General features: G+C 44.4%; 1 protein-coding gene across 1 annotated transcript; it reads right to left on the minus strand.

Moving 5' to 3' along the window:
- Positions 1–1,671: 1,671 nt before the first annotated feature.
- Positions 1,672–24,277, minus strand: smg5 (SMG5 nonsense mediated mRNA decay factor). The gene is given in 23 exon segments (XM_061777665.1): positions 1,672–3,567; positions 3,884–4,019; positions 4,210–4,284; positions 5,202–5,292; positions 5,483–5,642; positions 5,726–5,785; positions 6,772–6,930; positions 8,910–9,085; positions 9,181–9,256; positions 9,338–9,507; positions 10,050–10,616; positions 10,619–10,903; positions 11,190–11,327; positions 14,426–14,661; positions 15,247–15,315; positions 17,143–17,268; positions 17,339–17,417; positions 18,951–19,040; positions 20,592–20,681; positions 21,042–21,198; positions 21,412–21,535; positions 22,894–22,992; positions 23,840–24,277. Coding segments are annotated over 23 exon segments (3,312 nt in total). The 5' UTR covers positions 23,905–24,277; the 3' UTR covers positions 1,672–3,483.
- Positions 24,278–24,892: the final 615 nt, after the last annotated feature.

The raw sequence follows: 24,892 nt of genomic DNA on the forward strand, positions 1-24,892 counted from the left end.
CTCTCACGCCGCCAGCTGTTTTGGTTGGCCGCGGTCAGCACTCGGCATGATCTCCCACACGGTTGTGGTCTTCGGCTTGCTGTGCGTGCGGCAATTATTCCAGAATGGGGAGACAAAACATATTTCAGCGAACAATATGAAACGACAACATTTGAAACCTACGCCAAGAAAGCGAGAGAGCAACACAAACACCCTTTGATTTGATGTATGAAAGTATGAAATAGGTTGAAACAAAAAACGAGGCCACCTTGTCTTTGTGTTTCCTCAGCTACCGCGTGGGTGTCAAACTCAAGGCCTGGGGGCCAGCTCTGGCCCCCAACGCATCATTTTATGCGGCCCGTGAAAACAAATCATGTGTGCAAACTTCCATTATTCTTGCTTAAAATCTGTCCAAAAATTTTCAAATTGACCTACGTAACGAATAATTACATCTCGTTACCAAAACCCATTTACAGTAACTTGAACAACAGCTCAACCAACTATTATCCTTGACTTGTGAACATTTAGCCATCAATTTGTTGTGTAGCGTTTGCAATAATACAGAGAAGCGACTGAGCAATTATATGGTTTGACAGTCAAAACTATAATGTGGCTCTCAACAAAAATGAGTTTAGCACTCCTGATCCACCGTCTTTGCAGGTTGCAGGACAGCATATTTGTCCATTGGAACGCCGGTAACTCAGCAGTGACGTCGTTCCCAGCGCCCACTTCCTGCTTCAGAGGTCAATGGAACGCAGCGACCTGACTAAATGAAGCTCCTGCCCTCATTTCAACGCAGTCGCTTGGCATCGAGACGCCACGAGATGGTGCCAAAGCACTTGAAAACAAGTCGTCAACAGGAGAGGAAATCAAACGCTACTCACACGTGAAGTGCGAAGAGGCCAGCGAGCACCCGTGTCTCTCGGCGCACGACGCGTCTTGTCAAACTTCTCATCAAAAAGTCACTTCGAGTCGCCGTGCACGATTTCTTCATCCCAGCCCGCGAGCTGCGTGTTGAACGCTTGCACAGTCGCTGTCCCGGCTGGCGCGCGCACACCCTGCTGTCATCTGATTGGCCGCCACGCTCGTGCGCGCTGAGAGGACAAAAGAAAGGACTACAGAACCACTTTTTCTGAAGAAGGGGCGCCCTGCAACAAGTCAACACAATGTTGTTACACATTCGGATCGGTTACATCGGACGGGCGACGAATGAAGCAGCTGACCTCTTCTTCCTTTTTTTTGGGGGGGGGGGTCATGATGCAAAATACTAAAATGCAGATGCAGCACAAACGGGGATTTTCACGAGCAGTATATTTACATTACATTTTTTTAAAATAGCTGTTTTTACTCTGGCCCTTAGAAATGTTACTTATTATATCACCATTTTTAATATGGCCTTTTAGGAATTTATTACTCTTAAAAAATATTTCTGGCCTTTAAAAATTAATGAGAACGGTTTTCTAATTGACCTTGGGAAACAAAATTTGTCGATTTGTATGTATCCATTTGTTGCATATATACAGTGCACATACAGACACTGTATATATGCTATATGGCATAATGTCATATTTGATAGAAAATACTCTACTCCATGTCGTACGTCGCGCCCCCTTACGGGAAGACCACAAACAACTTTTCATTCTTCCAATTTCTCCTTTGTGTTGCAACCTGAACAAAAAAAGCCCAATCCAATCATTTCAATGATCTTTGTTTTAATTGTTCAACGCACGTATGCCGCTTGTCTTGTTGTATACGACGGGACGCTCACCGTGGATATGGAGACAGTCATCATGTAGACGGGAGACATTTCAAACCTTTCTTGGAGGTTACAAAACCCATTATTTGTTTTTCGCCCCACAAAATGACACCTTGATAAATAAACTGGCTTTCCCATAGACATTCTTGCATTTAAAAAAAAAAAAAAATAAAGCATAATTAACACCATTATTGTTTGGGTACAAAAATAAAACCCAAATGAGCTTCATCACAGGGTTGCCGTTTGCTTTTTCTCAAGAGCACAGAACAAACAAAATCTGGATATTGTATCTCTGGACGCACCTAAAATGCACAAAAACCTTTACAACTGGTCACCTTAATTTGACCTTGCGTAAACTTGAAATCTTTATTATATTGAGAGAGAAAAGTTGTTTTTCCAACTAGAAAGAATGATCCCTATGAAAATAAAGGTGGCTCATTTTGAGAAGAATGTGGATCATTTGTCCAAGAACAAAAGTTCCATTTTTGAGGAAAACATTTTGAAGTAACGTTACATTTTTTTTCAAGAATGAAGTTGAATGTTTTAGAGGGAAAAAGTACTTAAGAACAATAATTGGAATTGATGTCAGTTTGATTTTTTTTTTCCTAGAACAATGAAATTATTTTTGGAGGAGAAACTATTTCTGGCATGCAGTACTTTTCGCACAACTGGCTGGATCATTATGGCAAAATTCACAACAGGCGTTTGATCCATGAAGATTCCCAAGGACGTCCATTTGTCTGCCTTTCTGTGACTCTTTCGGTCTCTGTTGCAACCCGCTAATGATGCTCAAAGCTCAGCGGCCTCTTCCCTCTCCCAACATGAGGACGAGCGCCATCAGCAGGTTGCTACATTACAGACTGGAAGAGTCACAGAAAGGCATACAAGCGGACGTTGGAGATGTGCGTTCCAAAGTTCACACAAGGTCAAATGAAGTTACCTGTAAAGATGATTTACATTTATATACATTTGAGCTTCATCCTGAAAATTTCAGCCCAAAGCCAAATCAGGCCGCAAACATCAAGTGAATATTGTTAAGAGGCTGGTCACAAAAAGTAACAGCACAAAAAAACAAAAAGGACAAGAGAAGTATACCTCTTGAACAACCCTCCAGGAGCTCTTTTTTTTTTTGTTTGTTTTTCGAATTTTTTTTTGGTTTAATTTCCTGCCGGGCCACCACCGCAGCCTGGCGCTCATTTTTGCAGTGGGGTTGTGCTTTTCTCTCTCTCTGGATTGGAAAGATGCTCGTCACTCGCCCTCCTGCCAAAAACAACGTGAGGGAGGGAACACTAATTGACTTCAATTCATCTGTGTATGTGTGCGAGTGTGTGTGCGTCTTCTCTCTCTCCGAACATACGGAGTGCGCTCCCGGCCGGGAAGGAAGCGGCGCGCCAGCGAGCGAGCCAGTTAGCTTGGCGTCGCGGCACTCTGGCCCGCCGAACCGCCGCAAGGGGGCGGAGCCTGGCGTCACCCGCTTTGGAAGAAGGCGTTTGCCCTTTCGTGTTCCTCTTATTGTCTTTCAACTCCCTTAATAAGCTTCAACTCTTTTCATCTGTCCGACTTCATGTTGACTTTTTTGGGGGGAGACGCAGATACACACAGAGCAAAAAGAGTGGAAGGGGTAGAGAGAGAGAGAGAGAGAGAGAGAGAGAGAGCGAGAGCGAGATAGAGAGACAGAGAAAGAGAGCGAGAGAGGGAGCGAGTGTTGCGATCGATCCGACATTGGCGGCGTTTTCCGTTTTCCGCTCTCAGCCGATCTCCTTCCACTGCCGGTAGAAGTCGGCGATGTTCTTCAGCTCCACGCCCGCCGAGATCGCCGCCTGGACGGCAGACTGAAGGACGCAAAGACACAGAAAATAAATACATAAATCAAAAACAACAACAACATACATTTTGTAGAAAATACAAACAAAAAGTTATATTTGAAGATTTTTGTTTTGGGGGGAAAAAGTTTTTTTTTTTTTTTTTTAAAGGTTGGATATGGAAGAAAAATTGTTTGAGAAAAAAGTTTTTGTAATAATAAAAAAAAAAAAAAAGACAAATTGGTACTGAGCAGCTCTTCAAGTTCTGACCCGAGATGCGGCCAAGCCCTGCGACAAATCAAATGCTGGAAGTTTGTGTTCTGGTTTTTTTTGGGTGGCGCCCGACCTTCATGGCCGCGGAGCGGCCGCACAGCTCGTCCACTCGATGTCCGGTGAGAAGGGTCACCATGCCGGCCGTGTCGTCGTCGTTGCTCTGGGAGACGCTGAGCTGGCGGCAGCTGTCCACCATCTTGTACAGATGCCTACGAGACGCGCACTCGCTGCTCAGTCTTCATTACGAAAGGAAACTTTTTCTTTGGGTGAGTAGTCTCGCTATATTTGAGTTTTATTATACAATGCTTCACTCATTGTATGACAGTTAAGAATGCTACCTGGAACAATGACTGCAAATGTGGCAAAACAAAATGTATAAAATAAAGAAATAAGACGTACCAGGCGTCGAGGTCTTGACGTTTTAGCTTATCTCGTTCAAAACTTCGGCCCGACTCCTTCTGGCAGCGGATGTACCTGCAACATAAGTAATTAGAACACAAAGTCGCAGTTTGGGCAAAGTCGCTTTTTGGATTTTGTAAAAGTTACAAGCCGTGGAATTTGCCCAAATGGTCAACCTCTCCTTTCATTTTTGGGCACAGGTCCTTGAGACAATTTGGTGCATCCTGTTGTGATAGTTTTGTGCCGATACTGGTGTCGAGGGTTCTTCGAACTTTCCAGGAGTTTCTACTCAGCGAGTTTTGGATTTTGTCACCTGGGGCCTCATGCACCCACAAAAACGTGGCGTCGCTTCTTTTTCACGGCAAAGGTCAGATGTATCAAGAGTGACATGACCGTGGAAAAGTGGCTGGCGTACGCACGTTTCTGCAGCTTTTGGTGCTTTGGCGACTGTTCTCATAAATCTGCACACCAGAGACGCATGAATAATTAGCAAATTCATGCCCGGCGACATTTGATTTCAACAATGCAATTGAGGCAAGGCTTGAGAATTCATTTCTTAACCAGTGTATTTAACCACTGCAGTTTTAGGCGGAAATCCACGCAAGTCTTTGTACATGAGGCCCCTGGTGTTTTGGACCCTTAAAATTCAAACCTTGTCTGGCATGTTGGGGGCAGTCGAAAAACGGCGAAGCATTTGTGGGAAGCTAGCGAGCCCAAGTCTACATAGAGTGTACCCCTGCTATTTGTGGGGGATAACTCACGCCACTTATAATTGCTTTGAGAAAAAAAAATTATATATATATGCTCTTTATTATATATTTTTTTAACACCCCCCCCGCCCCCCCCATTTTTTTTTAAATAAGTGGGGATAAACCGCTAATGAGCGATTTCAGGGTTGTTCCCCCCGAAAAAAGATTTTTTCATTTTTGTAATTGAACAAGAAAAAATAAAACACTGGAAAAATTGACGTGACAAACAAACAACTAACAAACCTGTTGCCTTTCCGAAACTCAGACTCAAGGAAGCGGATGCCGTCACGCGCGCCGGCGTTTTCCTTCTTCAGTCGGTCCAGCCCGTCGATCACTGCGAGACACAAAGACCACGTGACCTAAAGACGATCTCAATATTAGCTAATGCGGTGATTTCCAAATCACTGCGTCGTGCCGCAGGAAATGATCCAATTTCACACAATTGGTCCCAAAATGGACAAAAAAGAATAACTGTCCCCATGTCAAATATGCGCCTGGGGAAACCCCGGCCAATCACGTCAGACCTGTTCTCGGGATGATGACGATGAAGCAGCCGCTGCCCGCCAGATGTCGGACGATGCCCAAGTGCTGGCAGAGGGCGGCGGCGTCGGGCACTAGGTAAGGCGACATGGACGACTGCGCCTTGGGGTGCCGAAGGCTGCCCTCCAGCTGCGACACCTCCAACTGCCACAGCACAGGGGCGCCAGTCAGCTGCTAGAGCGACGTTCAAAAAAACCCAACGGCAAATTGTCACACGGTCGTCAAACCTGCAGTCGAAGCTGAGCCATGTCCCGCATCAGCCGATTGCGCCGGGCCTCCTCTTCAGCCTGCATCCGCACAAAGCAAAAAGCGCTCTTAAAAGGACATCAGTTGTCAAGTTAACCTTCAGGCCTTGGTGAATTTGACTCATCTATTGACTAGACTTTACTTATGTCATAAGTCGTCGATCCCATCAATGACGTCATCCATCATTCAAGACATTTAACTCCGCGTCTACGTCGCGTATGAATCCAAAAAAGCTCGTTAATTTTTAGCCTCGTCACGTGTCATGTTGCGCAGTGCTGTAACCAATAAAGTTTTTTCAATATTGTCGGTGAAAAAACACGTCGTCGGTGTGGGACTGTTTTGCGGCGTCTCAGACAAACAACACGTAGGTTATTTGCAGTCTGTAAAGAGTAAAGACAAATGTTTAGCTTGATTTTCTACAACTACAGTACCGTAGTTTAAAACATCACTGCAATGAATTCTGGGTACCCATAAATCCTTTTGCTGACGACATTGCCAGGACTTGTCAGTCTGAGGGACAGGTGCCAATGGTTAACAAAAGTTTCGCATATTGGCATTGAACTGCCTAGAAGAAACCTATACATATATATCGTAATAGAATACATAATTGGTTGCCATTAATTGTGGGGGTTTTCTGGAACGTAAACCAAAAGTGGATAAATGGTGTCATCCGGTAGAAAATCTTAAAAACTAAAATCTAGAATGAAACGAATTATACCCAAATTTTATGATATAAACAACAACAAAAACATATGCAGTTTCAATTGACCGAAGGTAGCCACGATAGAGTCCAAAAGGTACGATGTGATGCAATCCGAATATTATTGACATATTTAAAGAGCTGAAGTCGTAAATGACAAAACTATACAAAAATCCCCATCCTGTGGGACTTTCCTTCCATTGGCATTAACACAGCTAAAACGGTTGGAAAAAGGGAAGTAAGGTGGACACAAATGGCCAGTTCCAAGCCCACAGTGTTAGACGTAACACTTCCCTTCAAGTACCACGCCCATATTTGGTCTCTCACCATTCGGAACTGGGCCTTGGCCTGCTGCAGCAGGTCGTCTGGTTGCGACTGGCTGACGCTGGTGAAGATGCCCGCCTCCGGGTTGAAGTGCAGCACGTTGCCCTGGAGACTGGTGAGGAAGTGGCCAAAACTGCGAATGCAACACACGCGTACCACGCACTGGAGGGGAAAAAGAAAAGAAAAAAAGAAAGGGAGCAGACTTTTATGAAACATGTTGGTTTGTGTGGGAGATTTTTGAATCCATCCTAATCTTACAGACGTTTGTCCACAAGCGCTTCACTATTAGCCTTATTGCAAAAAAGACATTGCAAATTGTTTTCCCTCTCAATATTCTACTCACAAAACCCCGCTTGTAACAAACAACCTTGAGATTTGAGCAAATCTATGAAACAAAAACTAAGAAATCACATGTACATAGAATGCCTATGGAATGTATTCACAGCACTTGACTTTCTCCACAATTTGTTGTTCAGCCTGATTCACAACGGATTCAAATGATTTTTCCTCCCAAAGTTCGGCATAAAACAACCCATAATGACAACATGAAAAAAAGCATTCTCAGCCAAGTTGAAAATGGAGCTCAGGTGCTGATCCCGTTTCCACGGCTCAACCTTGCGATGTTTCTACAGCTAAACTGGATTGAATCCAGTTGATTGGACATGATTTGGAAAGGCACACACCTGTCTTTACAAGGTCCCACAGGCGACAGTACATGTCAGACCAGGACTTGTGTGGAGACCACAGAGACAGGGTTGTCTGGAGGCAGATGTAGGAAAGGGTACGGACAATTTCTGATGCTCTGAAGGTCTGTGGACAGATGTGAAAATGTCTGCCCGCTCAAGCTGATGGAGCTTGACAGGTGCAGCAAAAAAAAAAAAGGAAAGGGCCAAGCTGGCAAAAGATGGGTGTGCCAAGCTTGTGGCATCATATACAAGAAGCGTTCAGGCTGCCAAACAAAGTATGGCGCAAAGGATGTGAAGACTGTATGTACAGGCTATTTCAGAGACTGTATCGGAAAAAATTTAATAAATTGTAATACATATGCAAACGTTTCCAAAAAGATTTGTTTTCATGTCGTCATTGTGGGCCGTTATGTGTCGAATTTTGAGTCAAAACACACACACAAAAAAAAAAAAAGGTGTTCCCTTTTGGAATAAGGTTGTAACATATCAAAATGTGCAAAAAGTCCAGCGCTGTGACTACTTCCCAGAGGCACTGCAGGAAAACTACGCAGGTGTTGGCGCCCTAAAATACGAGTAACCCGACCAATGAGTTTTTGGAGATACGAGCCATTGTTCCTCGCTTTTTTTGGCGAGGGTTTATTTGTTTTGACTTGCGAGCAAAAATGCGAGATTCGAGCGCTGGATAGCGGATAGTGAACTCAACTTGACAAGTCGCAGTTTGGCAGATCGTGACGAATTGTTCAAAAAGAGACGTCAAGCCGTTTACCGTCAAACTAAACATAAAACAAAGAATTACACGTTTTCCAAACAACCACATAACTAATAATAATCAAGTCCGTTTAGCCAAATGCTAACACCAAGGCAAAATGCCATAGATGTGCTAACAAATAGCAGTATTATAACTCTCTAAGCAATGGTTATTTGAACACAAATGGTGGAGAAATACACGAAGACAGACAATACAACAATACATATTTTACTTATCCTCTGTGAAGAATGACTAATATTACTGCAGCTTTCTGAGGAGTTTTGATTGGCTCCATGTATGTGCGTATGTCTGGCTTTTACTGCCCTAGGGGGCCAAGGCACATACACCAGAAGGAGCAGCACAATGTCCACTGAATTGAACCAAAATAATGCAAAAGCAATTCAATAACACATGACATATATTTTGTGTGTGTGTGTGAGGCTGGAACGCATTAGAGGCATGTGCCTTCATTTCAGCGAGGAAAGATTACTTTGAGATGGCACCACTGCATTTCTATTTTATATGGTGACAGAAGAGGGGCTCCACATTGTGTAAATGAGCTCCCTGCACAGGACTAAATCTAATCTTATGTTAACTATAGTCTATCCAAAGGATTGGCGCTCCATATTCGGAGATGCAATTCAGGGGCTCAAAATGTAGCGGCAGTTGTACAGCAGTGCGCGTATGACTGTATCATGCGCCTGTACCTCCTGCAGCGGGCTGAGGGAGGCGCCGCGCCGGCTAAAGTCGAGGCGGCGGTGAGGGACGCAGAGGGCGGGCAGGTGCCTCAGCGCCACGTCCTCGGGCAGCAGCAGCGTCTGGACCAGCGCGGGACGTTCGCACTCGCCCAGCAGCTCCGTCACCTCCGGGTTCAAGTCCGCCTCTGCCGAGCACACCCATCGGATGCAGAATTTAGGACGGTGCTGCCTCTGCCTCAATTCGGGCCGGGAAGACATGTTGCGGTGGGCGCAGACTCACCGGCTTCGAGCATCTTGTTTCCATCTGGCAGCAGGTTGAGGAGCACAGACAAGCGGTTCCAGAGGCTCTGGGAACTCTGCAGAGAGATTACAGACGAGTGGGTGTGGATTTGCGGACGCCTCGGGAGGGGGAAACGCCACCCCGGCGCCACGCTTACCTGCGCACACATGAGGATGATGTCGGTGTTGGTCCTGAGCCAGTCAATGAACACCTTCACCACCTGGATCAAGCCCTGATTGGTCAGGATCTCCAGCCTCTCCAGGAGCGTCTTCTCGCTGTGCACCGACGGGGCGCTGAGCTGGCTTCCTTCCGAGTCCGAGTCCAAGTCTGCAGCAGCAATATAATTCTTCATTTCCATTATGAGATTAACATAGAGTACAGTTTCAGTTCAGGTCAGTGGGAGCCATGCAGAAGTACCCTGGCACCTATTGTCTACCCAACGAAATGGTCTATAAAACATCGCCATCCGTCCATTTTCTGCCTTGCTAGCAAATTGCCGCATCACAGATGTAACACTAGCGACATTTATTCGCCTGCCACTGTTTGACTGTTAAATTCGAAGAGTGCTCTGTAGCAGGGATTTTGCTTTGACTTTTTTGTAAGAAAATCTTTTGAGTAATTTGAATAATCGTTTCATCTTTACTTACAGCAGTGATTTCCAACAACCACGCCATGAGAGATAAGCAGGTGTGAAATCATACTATTTCACAAGTAGGGTTTACTTCCTACAAATAAATGTATCTTTATTCATCTATGAATGACAGCGACGTATAGTGACGGGCAGAAAAATTACACGTTCTTCAATTTGGGACTTACTGTAATCTCGAAAAAGCGCTGACTAAAGTTGTCATCAAAAAAGAGGATGTTACCATTTTCATTGGTCCCATTGGGGGCGCTCTGATTCATTTCGCAGGGTGATTGACCGGCGGCGGCAGGGGTCTCCCGGGAAGATGCAGCAGCGGCGGAGTCGTCAGCGGGAGGGGGCCTGGCGGAGGGCGAGGCGGCGGCTTGAGGCCTGAGCAGCATGTTGCTGAATGTGGGCGCCAGGCGAAAGCAGCGTTTCGCCTGGAAGAGCTGCGAGGACATGGCCTGGAGGTTGCTGCTGATGCTGGCGTCGCTGGCCCCCAGAGGCCCGTTGGCGGCGGGGGGCGTTTGGTCGCCTTCCTCCTTGGCTTCCTCATCTTCACCGTCCCGCCGCTCCCGGATCGGAGTCTGTTGGTGCTCGCAGTTTTCCGCCTCGTCCATGTCCTCCAGGTCCGAGCGGGACTCCTGGCTGTTCATATCGGAGTCCGTCTCCACGTCGAATGCCGTGCCGCCCTCCTCTTCCTCCTCCTCGGAGCCGCTCCCCCAGCAGGCCTCCTTCGTCTCCTTCCGGAGGGCGGCCAGATTCGGTGCCGCGGCGGGCTGGGGGGCAACCGGGGGAAGCGGGGCGATCTCTCGCCGCGGGGGCCCACGTCCTCCTCCTCGCCTTCATCATCTTCGCTCTCAAAGCCCTCGCTCAGGTCACTCTCGTCCTCACCGCCGCGGTCTTTGCGGCGTCTGCGCAGGCGTGACAGGCGGGCGTACTTCCTCTGCTGCTTCTGTTTGTCTTCGCCCGACTTATGCTCTTCCTTGACGCAGCTCTTCACGATGGCGTGCTCCTCCTCCTCTTCCTCTCGCTCCAGGGAGCCGTTCTGCAGAGGTCGCTCGCTCGGGCCGTCCGTGTCCTTCACGCCCACGTCATCTACATGAGACGAAAGACATTTCGTGACATTGGAAGCATCACAGGACAATATTTCTGCATCTTTAGCTGTGATTTCCTCCACCATGTGTGAAAAGCACAAGAGGCTATGTTGTACACTGGCACCTTGAGTTTTTTGTTGCTTGGTTGAAAATTTGACTTACAAATGAGCTTCAGGCACCCTGCCACTAGATGGCAGCAGTGAACTTCACAACATTCAGCCACCATCAGTTCACGTTTGTTATCTCGCAGTGAAAGTACATGTTCACTGGCGGATGTAAAGTCTCACCTGTGGCGTCCGTGTTGAGCGGCGGCACCTGGCTCTCCGCCTCCTCCAGTTCAGCCTGCAGCCGGATGTTCACGTGGTTCACCAGGTGCGAGAAGAGCGCCAGCGTAAAAGCGATGGACGCGCTGTACTGCTTTGAGCCTACAACACAAACACAAATATGCATTTAAAGTCAGTACAAATCAACATTCATTTTGCCATTTTTCAGAATCATCTTTATTTGCCAAGTATGTCCAAAAAACACACAAGGAATTTGTCTCTGGTAGTTGGAGCCGCTCGAGTACGACAACAGTCAATTGACACAGAACACTTTGGAGACAGAAAGACATTGACAGACAAAAAAATAAAAAAATGAAAAAAAAATAAAAAAACAGTTACTGCGCAGTAAAGGGTTGCTAGTTATCTGGTAATGCCGGTAAAAAAATAAATGTGGGGGACAATTGTGCAAAAAGATCACAGCTCATCTTTCGTGCAACTCGTTTTGTTTTTCAAAGTGTTTTGACTCTATACTTTCTGTAATGCCCTCGCATTTGGGAAAGGAGAGCTGTCAGCCACAGCTCATGCCCAGAAACTCACATGTGGACGTCACACCCCACCCCATCCCACCAGGCAACTTACAAAATGTTTTTTATTATTTTTTATTTTTTTGGTAACCCAGTGTTATTTATTTATTTTCAAAGATAAGACATTTGCAAACATCTGCTTCTACTTTGGAAAACAATGATCAACATTTCTGCCGATTTTCTGACGGATGATACACACCAAACAGGAACAGAATCATCAATTTATGTTTGTGCATGGTCAATTTGAAATAATGTCCTGTTTTGAATAAAGGAATGGAAATTAATAATAATAATAATAAATAAAAAAAAGATTCATTGATTAATTGAAAAAAATTAGGGCTGCATGACGTTTTTTTTCTACCGATAACGATAACTGATAAGTTGCTGCTTCTCCAAGCCGATATCGATAACTGATCATTTTTTAAATGGTTGATATCAAGGGCCTTCAACAATTTCCAGACCGAGGACCCCCAAACTGATGGGAAGCTGGAGCGGTGACCCCCTACTTATGTATATAACTGTATTTTATCTTACACTGGTCATATCACAGAATATCTTTTTATTCATATAAAACAATTAAAATAAATAGTATTTTATTAATATATATGTACTAAATATAACGTAATGTAAGAATAAAGCAATGCTTTTTTTATTATTGCTTTGTTACTGTGCAATCAATACTACAGTATCGACAACGTTTTCTCAAAGTTGAATAATACACAGGTTCCAATATTCATGTCTTTTATTATTTTTAAACAATATAAGAAGGGGCGATCATTCATGTAAATGTTGATTTAAAGACATTTGAATTTGTGGCTGGCGAAGAGTGGCCGAGGGAGTGTTGGTGCTGATCGAGCATGCCAGCAGTTGCGCCGAGTATTAGTGGATTGGCGCTCGCACATTTCCCTGCCGAATGCAGGAGGGCCGTCGTGCGTTTTGTAGGAGTGTACCGATCCGATCTTTGAGATGGGCTAGCGGTCTGACGTCATCAAAAATAAATCAAATGCATTTAAAAAGGGTATCGGCTCGGACTGGATCAAAAACCTCCGGACAGCATGCAGAGCCCATGTGATCACAACAGCTTGCTAAGGCGCTAACATATTAGCAAGACGTAAGAGTGACTGTTGCTTGCTTGAGGTCATTGACACTCCAGCTGGAGTTCACTGTAAAACTAAACTCACCTAAGAAAAGAAGGAGTTTCTGTCTTCGTTTTTGTTCATGAAAATCACAAGCTCAACGCTAACACACAATGAACGAAAGCCACCACCGACGAACGAAGGAAAATTCTTCACTTCTCTCTCTCTCAAAATATTGAATATTGGTACACAAATGCTGTACAAACACACATAAACAGGCAATATAACAATACTCTCTGGCATATATTCTTCAAACTCTGTGAAAAAAAGAGTTATAATAATATTCGATCATGACTTCGACTTTCTTCGTTACTGCAAGTGTGCGTCTCATTGAGTGCATCACACTGCCCCTCAGAGGCCAAACCGTGCACAGCAGGAACAGCGATTGTCAAAGAATGTGTATTGCCACACACGTGGACAAAGTTCCCACCATATACTCACAGTAAAAACAAAACAAAACAATTGAAATGTTATTTTGCACTTTAAAACTCTAATTTGTATTCATCGAAATTATTTTTCCTGGTTTTCAAATTTATTTTGAATCTATTCAAATGTAGAATATATAAGTTAGAAAAGAAGTTCAGCAGTGGTTATGTTACAATTTCAATTTTTGTTACTGGTTCTTCAGGATTTCCTAATAACACATTTTATTCAACTGTAGTACATTCATATTTACTTACTTTATATAACCCGTTGGTTAATAATGACAGTTTTTCTCATACCTACTGTTGCTGATTATTGTTCTCTGAGTAATACATACCATTTAATCAAGCTGTTTTTTTAACATTCCATACCACAAAATAAGACAAGTATGTATGATTATTACTAATATTGAATCGATATCTGTGTTGGCCAAAATTCAAGGCTGCAATATCAGTATGGGATCGGAAGGGAAGAAGTCGGATCGGGACATCCCGAGTGTTTTGATGTTAATTCTATTTGATCTAATTCATTGTCCAGTGAGGCAAAGTTGTCAAGGAAGATGCACAGGCAGGAGCGGCATTTGCAGGGGTTAGCTGTTGTTACCTTAGCTGTTAGCGCACCGCGACAACCGACCTAGCCGCCCCCGCTGCTCCTCAGTCGGCTTGAGGTGCTTCAGCGAGTCCGCTGCTTGGTAGGCTGCCGGGTCGTAGTTACGAACTCAAAGTCACTGGATGGTTGTCATTTCAGCAAGTGCGGGTGATCATAAGATAATTTACGACAGATTTTGACTGCTTTGGTGTCGTAGGCGAAGAATTTTGCTCATAAAATCCACGACTGTAAGGAGCCAATGCAAAAGGCGGGCGAGCGACGACCAGTGCGCAGCCGGATGATATCGGAATGATAGGCTTGTTATCAGTCCAGTTTTTATTTATTTATTTATTTTAATCGGACCGAAGAGTGTGATGTCATTTTTCCCCAATAGCGGTCCGATAGTTACCGTGCATCCCTAGAAAAAAAAATAATCGACACATTAATTGATTATTGAAATAATCGTTAGTTGGAGGCCTACTATCTATCTATCTATCTATCTATCTGTCTATGGTTTCACTGGTCTTACCTCCTCTCTTAAGGCTGTGCACCACCATGAGGCACGTCACCACCATCTTGAACACGAGCGTGTCTGGCAGCACCGCACAGGAGCCGTCGGCGGCGTGCTGCTGCTGCTCGTCATCCTCCTCGCTGAGGGAGTGGCGAACGGCGGCATTGTGGCCGTGCGGCGGCAAGTAGAAGAGCACCAGGTTGAAGTCCTCCAGCACCGACTGGCACAGCGAGGTCAACTCTGACTCCATCAGGCTGGAGGCACATAATGAAACGGGCCACAATGGGAAAACTTTCATTTCCGAAACGGACTCTGTTTGCTCACAGAGAACCATAGTAGCATCGCAATGGATTACAGCGATTCATCGTTTGCTATAGCACCGATTCTTGAACGGTGTTTTATGGGTTTTTACAGTCCGAAAGAGACGTGCACCTTCAGTGGAGCTCCACTGGATGACCCGGCCCCTCGCATCATTTTACGTGGCCCGCAAAAGCAAATCAAAATTGCTCATTGTGTTCTGGTGTAATACCATTGAGATTTTTTTTCTTTACCAATCCCCCTTTGAAAAACATGTTTTCATAGGCTTCTGATTTCAAAACTGGCTATTCATCAATGTGTTGTGTATACTGCATGTAATCTTTCATTTATATGGCTTCACAGTTGTAGCGGCCCTCCCAGGGAAGTCACGACGACGATGTGGCCCGTGACAAAAAATGACTTTGACCGCCCCGGCTTAGAGGTTTCGGGCTGAGTGGGGAGCATTTTGAAAGCCTCCTGCAGAGATGTCTCGGTGTCTAATTTTTCTATTGCGGGCATGTGGGTCGCAAGACAAGTCTCACCTGTTCTTGGGCTGCAGCAGACTCGTCAGGTACATGAAGCTCACCAGGAGACGCTTGATGTCTCTGTATCTGCAAGAAACGAAAATTATGAGCACAAAAAGAAAAGATTCAGAGTTGATATCTCCCATTTGATTTCACACAGACCGACAGGCTTTTTGTAGCGTTGAAGGCAGCACAGAGGCCAGATACAGATGTTAACCATAACATTAAGTAGGGTTCCGTTCCATTGAGTTTTAAGAGCGGCGGTCACGTTCAATCTTGAAGTCATTAGAAGCTTGTTAGTCCCGTGGGTGCCACTTAACACTCGGGGTCCCCCATACATTTGGATATTAACTCCTTCGTTAATGCTCAATAAAGACCTAAGAAATTTTGACAAAGTATATGAAAATGTTGCCGTGTTTTACATGCGAGATGTGGAAAATCTTAATTGCTTGTATACAAACACAGTGGTATCTTGAATTTAGGTCTGCAGCTATTGAATATTTTAGTGTTCGACTGCCCTACCAAAAATTTTAGAGCAATCGAGTATTTGAAAAATTTAGATTTTTTTTTAATTTAAATTGAATGTATTTTTTACATTTTTGTTTGGTTAAAGAGCAATTATGAAAAAAAAAAAAAAAACCCATTTCACTTAATAATTAGCGACCAATTGGTTTTCTTTTTTAGATCACTTTTTTCCCCTTCAATTCACATTGAGCAGCAAACTATTTTCTTGTCTCAACATTTTCAGTGAGGCAATTTCATACAAATAAAGTACCTTTCCGTTTAAACTTAGAATTTCTTGTAAGTATAAAAGACATAAGGCATTAATGAAAAAAGGGATAAACAGCCTTAATGTTGTGCACCTTCACTTGAGCAGCTAGCATTTTAGCATTTGATATAATTAGTATAGGTTCATGGCTGTTCATGAGCTTACAGACCAGCTGACTAAACTCAATTGAAAGCACGCACCTCGAGAGGGAGCACAAATATATACAAGTGACACAATGGCATAACACGAACCAATACTTTAATAGTAATGTGTAGCTTGGAACGACGCGAAACAACGCAAACTATAATTGTGCATTTTTGCTCCTTAAACCAAATGAGTGCGCCTAGCATTGATGATGTAAGCACGTCGTCGTCGTGCATTTGCGCTGCTCTTTCCTGCCGTTAACAGGCAGCTACTGTATATACAAATAGTGTCAAAGTGAGAGGGCTGGCAGTTAATGAGTTAAATAGGCATATCTCAGAGGGAGAAAATCATTTTATTGTCCTCAAAGTCCTCGAAATACTCGAGTGTTCGTTGCAGCCGTACTTGACTTACGAGTTTAATTTGCTCGGTGGCCAAGCTTGGACCGGTCCGATCACAAGGTGGAGCAATGAGTCGAAATGACTTGTTCATTCTCTCTCTCTCGCTCGCTCTCTCTCTCTCTCTCTCTCTCTCTCTCTCTCTCTCTCTCTCTCTCTCTCTCTCTCTCTCTCTCTCTCTCTCTCTCTCTCTCTCTCTCTCTCTCTCTCTCTCTCTCTCTCTCTCTCTCTCTCTCTCTCTCTCTCTCTCTCTCTCTCTCTCTCTCTCTCTCTCTCTCTATATATATATATATATAATGTGTACTGTAAAAAAACCTTTGTGGACATCTACAAAACGAGAATGAGAGATGGAGAAGCTAGAAGGCGCACATGCGCAGAAGCGATGCGCACTAAGTCAAAATGGCAGCGGACGTAAAACAACGGACAGGGCAGCATTGCAGCCGTATTTTATTCTTTGACTTTTGAGTCGAATGCAAAAACCCTGATTCTGCATTCGTTTTTTTTAATGGGGATGCCCGAGAGAATCCGAATCCCCACTGATTTGAATAATAATAATAATATTTTACTGCAGCGGAAATAACCGTGCCATATTGCGAGCGTCCTCACCTCTGTCGAGACGGTGACAGCTTCTTCATCTCCTGCTTCTTCACCTGCTGGTACATCTTGGCGGCTTTGTCAAAGAGGCGCTTCAGGTTGCCGTAGGCGCCCTCGAAGGGGCTCTCCGATTGGATACTTCGGAGGTTGTAAAAAAAGAGCTTTCTAAAAAAGGCACATAGGGGAGACGAGGGCGAGCGCCACTCACCAGCGAAGGTAATAGTACGTTGCTTCCACGTTGTAGAACTTGCCTCCGGCCAGCGTCCCCAGTTGGTTGAAAGGCATTCCTGCAGTAGGAAAGTGTTTAACCCTTACGAGGGGTACACATATACCAGACATGCAAACATCAAAGGCATGAAAAAGGGGACAAAACAAAACCCAAAAAATGCAGGGGGGCACCTGGGGGGAATCCCCCGCAGATGTTGTGGATTTTAACATAAATTAAGCAATCTGGAAGAGTCTAAAGAGTACAATAAGGCAACAAAACAAAAAAAATCATAATCTTCACGCAGAAAACCCCCCTTAAGTTTTTCCACTCTTTGTTATATTGCAGCCATTTGCTAAAATCATTTAAGTTCATTTTTCACCCCATATTGACAGGGGGAAAAAAAGGAATTGTTGACATTTTTGCAGATTTATTAAAAAAGAAAAAGTGAAATATCACACAGCCATAAGTATTCAGAGCCTTTGCTGTGACACTGATATATTTGTCCATTTCTTCTGCTCAACCTTGAGATGGTTCTCCACCTTCATTGGAGTGCAGCTGTGTTTGATGACACAGATCGGACTTGATTAGGAAAGCCACGCCCCCTGTCTATAGAAGGCCTTTCAGCTCACAGTGCATGGCCGAGCAAATGAGAATCATGAGGTCAAAGGAACTGCCTGAAGAGCTCAGAGACAGGATTGTGGCAAGGCACAGATCTGGCCAAGGTTACAAAAAAAATAAAAATGATGTTGCACTTCAGGTTGCCAAGAGCACAGTGGCCTCCATAATCCTGAAATGGAAGACGTTTGGGACAATCAGAACCCTTCCGAGAGCTGGCTGTCCGACCAAACGGAGCGATCGGCGGAGAAGAGCCTTGGTGAGAGAGGTCAAGAAAAAAAATAAATAAAATAAAATTTAAAAAAAAACAAAACTTTTTTTTAATTATTAATTTATTCCTATGTTGTAATATGATTAAAGGGGGCAAGTCTATTCTACCAAACCAACGACTTTGGAAGAACTTGAAGGGCGAATACGAGAAGTTATGTCTTCCATCCCACAAGAGTTCCTTGTGAAATCGGTTCATGCGGTTGAGAAACTGGTGGCTAATGCTGGCGCCGTATCCAATTTGAAATAAAACTTTCTCCTCATGTTCATTTCTTGGAAGAATTGTAGTTCTAAAATACATCACAAGTACTTAAAAATAGGGAGTTACTTTTCAATCACCCGGTGTAATACACGCACACACACTTTTGGATGCCTACAATATGCTGCATACGATTAGTTTACAAATTATGTCATTACTACTTTACATGGACCATCTGATTTCAAATGTGGCGGTTTAGAACAGGTGGGTTTCATCAACACTCGTTTCTTACTGGTGTGCGTGCGACAGATGACCCGCGCGTTTGATAAATGCACATTTTTTTTTTGGTATTTACTCACATACTAAATTTCACTCCTACACACTTTGATAAATGAGGGCGCCGAAGAGCGAGAGCACACACTAACCCATTTTTTCCTTGTCATGTGTGCGTTCTCTCACATCTTTAAAACTGGTTCAGATGTGAAAAATCTGAAATCTGAAACGGCGGACGCCTTATGACAGCGCACTCACCCATGTGCGGCATGACGGATAGCGCCTGGTGGTAGAACCTCTCGGCCAGATGCTCGGCCTCCACACCGGCGAGCTCGTTCTGGTAGCGCGCTAGAGAGGAGCGGCCACATATTAAGACTCATTATTTTGTCACAGATGAATAAAGATACTTCATACAGTCATGGGAAAACGATTAGACCGCCCTTGTTTCTTCAGTTTATTGTTCTTTTTTTTCTTTTTTCTTTGTCCTGTTCTGCCGTTTGGTAAAGCAGAAAGGATTTAAGGCCGCAACAGTTTTTAAAGGGGACTGACCGAAAAATTTGCTGCAATGAGCGAGTGGCCTCACACCCGGCGAATAAGTCCAAGGGCTGTGTGTCCGCGAACACGTGCACGTGAAATGACACCGACTCGCATGCGCAGCAACCGTCAGAAGTGTCTTGTAATCGCGGGGGCTAGGGACCCCACCCCGTCCAACCGAGAGGCGGGGACAGGGTTATGTTCATTTCTAATGCCTGGTACAGCGACATGTACAGTTGTTTGGACAAATACAATGATGACAACGAAAATAACTTAAGAGTTGATATCTCACCATTTTGCGTTGTTTTTTTTTTTATAGTGACCAAAATCACTGGGAATACAATTAGGCTTAAGCATGTCAAATAGGACATCAATTGGGTTGCAATCAGATATATTTTGTTGTGTTTGTTGTATTCTTCAGGTAACCTACTTTAGCGGTAGCAGATGTTCAAATGAACGAGAAATGGAAGAAACAAGGTCGCTATAAAAATTTTTCCCCGTGACTGTGCATGACACTGGCAAGTGAAACCGACATAAAAAGAAGCATTAGAGAGAAATGACAAGAGCCGTAGTTTAAGACGTCTCCTCGACATAACGCAAGATCGTTACTAACTGGAAATGGAACTTATTGACAACACGTGGTGAGACGCCATATTCTTATTTATCTGAAAGACTGTTTATGTGCTGCTGTTTTGGTTAGCAAAGGAGTTCAAACTACTACCCGTTTTGTACCGCCTGTATTTTGTAAAAAAAAAAAAAAAAAAAAAAGGAGCACCACTTTTGGACGAAATGCAAATGTCGTGCTGTGTATTGTTAAGAACCTCACAATTCGGTTCAATTTCAATTTTTTAGATTGTGAGTTGATTTGATATTGATTTAATCGGTTACTTGTGTTTTGGTTGAATGCAGCCTTCGTCCATATGCGAATCACACGCAAAGCGCCCCCCACTGGCCCGGAGGTGAATCGATTAAGAGGATTTGCTGAATCAATATTGATTTTGGGGGGGGGGGGGAATACTGCCATGCATGAATTCATCCATATTTCTGCCCACCCCTACTTGTCTGGTGGTTATTTGGGCAACATGGTGGTTTCCCCTCATTTTTCTTTTCCTCCCTCCCCTTTCTGTGGCTCAGTTGCTAGAGCGGGTCGTCGACTGACAGAAGAGTTGGCTGCTCGATTTCCGGCTCAGACTGTCCGCTGTTCATGCTAGCTGACGTAACGGCGGGCAACCAGTCCACGGCGAACCCCGCCTCTCGCCCCAAGTCGGCCGGGATCGGCGCCAGCTCAACCGCCACCCTAATTAGGATAAGCGCTAAAGGAAAACGGATGGATGAACGGAGGCGGTTATTGTCCAGGGTACCAACCGAGATCTCCGAGGTAGACCAGGCAGCGGTGACAGGCCATCTGCGCCCACTCCATTTCCTTGGGGGAGGCCGACACCGCCTTCTTCCGGCCTGCGGGGGACATGGAAACGTGCACTTAGGAAACCTCTACTTAGCTAGCAGAAAAGAAACACCCGCATGGCGCCGTGATTAGTAAGGATTCGACCGCACTCGTACGATAGTCACAAAACGTTTGTGCTATTGGGCTTTGGGCTGCAATTTCTGGCTGTACTTAAAATTCACTCTTAAGCTTCACAGGTCAACTTCATTGAACATTGTGTAACCCTTTGAAAGCACATGCAAACCGTTCAACGTTTCACTACATTTCGCACAATTTGCCGTTCTCAAATGAACGCTATTAAAAGTGGTGCGGAAAAGTACTTTGCATTTGGTTCCCTGACTGCGCCCAAGCGCGTGTTTGCGACTGCTGACCGATGAGCGGGTCGGTGACGTGCGTCCAGTCGATGCAGTCCTGCAGCTCCAGCTGGTAGTGCGACTGGACGTAGAGCAGCAGGTGCTGGTAGAAGCCCACGCCGGCGATCAGATGCGTGCGGTAGGCGCACTCCAGAACGCTGCGGCTGTGGATGTGCTGAAAAGACACGAGGTCACGTCACAAAAAACTAACGGTAACTAAACACCTTTACAACTATTAAACACACTTTCATCTTGTGAATTCAAGTTTTGAAAATTGTAAAGATGTCAAAAAAGGTTTTAAAGACAGCGTGAGGGTTTCCAAGTAGTCATTTACTAACAAATAAGAAGTAACTTGCCCAGCGGGCCTTGCACGCGACAAACACGTTACCTTCTTGTTCGTCTTGATGACCTGGATGACTTCGTAGTAAACTTTCCTCCAGAGCAACTCCTCAGCCTTGCGGCCGTAGTCCACGGGGTGGAGGAACATCAGTTTGACGCAAAGCTCCCTCAGCCTGAGCACAACAACAAGAAAGCCAAGAAGAAGAAGAAGAATCCCGTCAAGGCAAGAATGAGGTAGGGCTGGGAAGGCAACCGTTTTTTCAAATAGTAAAAAAGCAAAAGTACAATGAGGAGAAACGTAGATAGATATATGAAAATTGATTCATATCATTCAAAAAAAATTTTAAAAAAACAAAGTAAGCTAAATAACATTGAAAATCTAAAATTAAAAAAAACATCAAATCAAATGTAAATGGAACATCAAATAAATGACATCGAACAAATTAAAATAAAAAGTACAAACTAAACATGAATAAAACCACATCAAAAAATGAATAAAAGTAAATACAATATAAAATGAAGCCAAATAAAATCGAAAGCGCTAACTATTTGATTTCTTGATATTATAAATCAACGAAATCTAATCAAATGAAATAATTAAGAGATAAAACCCAATACAATAACATTCATGAAGTAAGATTCAAATAAATTAAATTAGAATAAAATTAAGAAACTAAAATATAACGATTCAAATGAAATGAACAACTAAAATAAAAACAAAAACAAATCAAATTAATGATTTAATAGATTTTAAAATAAAGCCAAATCAAAATCAAATCAAATCAAATGAAAGAACTAAAACTGACGTTTCGACGGATTTCATTCATCAACATTTTCACAGAAAACTGCTCCCCAAAAGGTCTCCGGTTGTACCCCAGTGGGCAACCTTCCGATTGCCCGCCATAGCGTCTATCATGCTCGTTTATCGCGGGGTTACATTCCAGAATAACCCCGCGGTCAACGAAATCTGCAATGCAGCCACCCATTATTTGGATTTGTTTCGCATCCGCATTTCAAAACTAATTTGTGAAAGTGCACTTTGCACAGGCGCGCTGATATCTTATTTCTCCATTTGAGGTGGCCACAACAAAAGGCTATTGGGCAATGACAGCCTATGAAGAACGTGGTGTGAACACGCCGTTTCCTGGGTCCGCCATTTGCGCCGTTCCTCAACACTCCCAGTCCTGGCCAGGTAGTCAGCAAAAAGCATTATAGTACCCACAATTCATTGTGATGATGTTTTCAACAACAATACTGTAAGTGGTAGAAAATCAAGCTAAACATTGTTATTCACTTGCATTTGTGCCTGTCAACATTGTTACGAGTATGTGCATTAGCTATTCTTCGGGCGAAGGTAAAGTGAGGCATTACTGCACCAAAAAGCCTTTTTCCGCAGAGCATTGCGCCCAGTCCTCATCAGTAGTCGTCATGACAAGTATATAACACTCGGGGCTGTTTGAAGCCACTAAACTGTGCAGGAAACGCACGAGTCTCCTTTAGGGCAGGACGTACGGCGGCAGATGCAACCTACTTGTTGCGCAGGCTGATGTTCTCCGGCTTGAAGACCTCCCTGTATGACGCCTTGCCGCCGATGATGACGTCCAGCTTGTGCACCGACTCCACCACCGCCCTGCGGAGCATTCTTTTTTAGCACGGGGGAAGAAATCCTCTTTTCTCTTTTGCCGTGGTAGCTACCATGAGTAGTAGGACGTTTTTAAGCACATTAGTTTGCCCTGAGAGCTCATCGGGCGTGTCGCACAAAATGATCCAATTTAATTCAACTGGTCCACGAATTATTATTTATTTAGCATAAATACAGTTGCAAAGGGGTGGGAAGGGAATTTTCAAGAAAGAGGGAATTTTGGAAACATTTGTGATTTGGCAACTTCCTGTGGGAATTTATGGGAATTGCAGTACCTCTCTTTTCACTTCCGAAGCTTGCTCGCAAGTCAAATGTTGGTTTGCACAGTCAAATTCTGCATTTGCACAGCATCTCGTTTTATTCAGGACTATGCTCAAATACAAACAGCATTTGAAGTCTTCTAAATCACTAACCCTCAATTTGGTCAATGAATAACATTTTAAAAATCCAGTTCTATTGCCGTTCACTCCCATAAATTCCCACAGAAGGTTTCCCATATTACAAACCCAAGTCGAAATCGTGTAGCTTTGTTAGCATGCCAGCGACGTAGCTGGACAGGCAAAAAAAAAAAACAACCAACCTGTTGCCATTCATACAACAGATTAATGGCAGCGTTCAACTAAAGAGAGCCACATTTGGGAGGAAATGGAGACGAGGCAATGTTTATTTGCGTCTCTATTGTTGTCGCGAAGTATAATACGTTCCCAGATCGGCGTCGTAACGGAGTTGACAAGAAAGCCTTTGGTCTCATAATTCATAATAAAGGCACCGAACTGCCTTGAGAACACAATGAGGTCCAATTAGCGGCCGTTAGCAGGGCCTCGTGATTGATTACCTGTACAAGCGCTTGATGAGAAGGACTTTGGCCTCCGGTTCGCTGTCCTGTCCAGGTCCGCTCATGTCCACTTTGGAGTCTGCGACTCTTGGGTGAAAAACGCCCCGCTCGTCACGCAATTGCCTCGGCTGCCCCGGGCTTGTCGCCCCCCTGCCCGACCCGGTAGTGACAAGCGGCCAGCTAGCGCGGTTAGCCTACCGAGGTGTCGCGTTAGCTCTTCTCCCTTCCCGAATCTCGTCGCTTTCCTGTCGGCCTCCCCTCTACCCATCCGTTCCGGGCACCGGGTAGGAGGGGTGCCCGCTGATTGACGCTCGCCCCGGTCAGCTAAAGCGGCCTGGCGTGCCTCTCGTGCCGAGCTCGGTTCCGGCCAGTGATGCGAGGGTGGCCATTCTTCCCGAACAGCGCGCAGGCAGTGGCAAGCTATCGCGAGAGTTGGGAGAACGCGCGATGCGCCCACCAAGGGTTGCCAGATTGGAATACTTAAAATCCGCAAATTAACACACACCGGGAGGAGACCTCTCGTACAAACATTTTAAGTATGTTAAATTAATTTCCTGGCAGAATAAGCTGCAGAATAAGTGATGATTTTATTTTTATTTTGTTGTTACTATTTGGAACCATTTTCCTATTGAACATCCTTTACCAAGTTATGGTAATAATGCGTGCCCGGTGAGAGGACACCGGTGGGTTGCCAGGTGCAATAAATCCGCTAGGAACAACAGCGAAGAGGAGGGAAAGACTTTCGGCGGAGAAAGTCGCGTTCTCAGTACATTTAATGTATTCAGTAGCAGAATGAATGAATTATATTTTTTGAAAACTCTGGCAAAACAATTTTAATGTGTTTTAATTAGTTTGCTAATTCACCGTCCATCACGCAGTATAACGGCGGGTTGCCAGATCCGCAATGAAAAGCGGGAAGTGGAAGGAAACGTCACATAGAAAGGCGCAAACTAGCGACTTGTATTTACTTACACCTATACAAAAGATTTTCTTTATATATATGTTGACATTGTTCTATTTTACCATCCTTCATTTATTGATGATGTGACTGCT

Source organism: Phyllopteryx taeniolatus, chromosome 6, assembly GCF_024500385.1.
Source record: "Phyllopteryx taeniolatus isolate TA_2022b chromosome 6, UOR_Ptae_1.2, whole genome shotgun sequence".
Taxonomy (NCBI): Eukaryota; Metazoa; Chordata; class Actinopteri; order Syngnathiformes; family Syngnathidae; genus Phyllopteryx; species Phyllopteryx taeniolatus.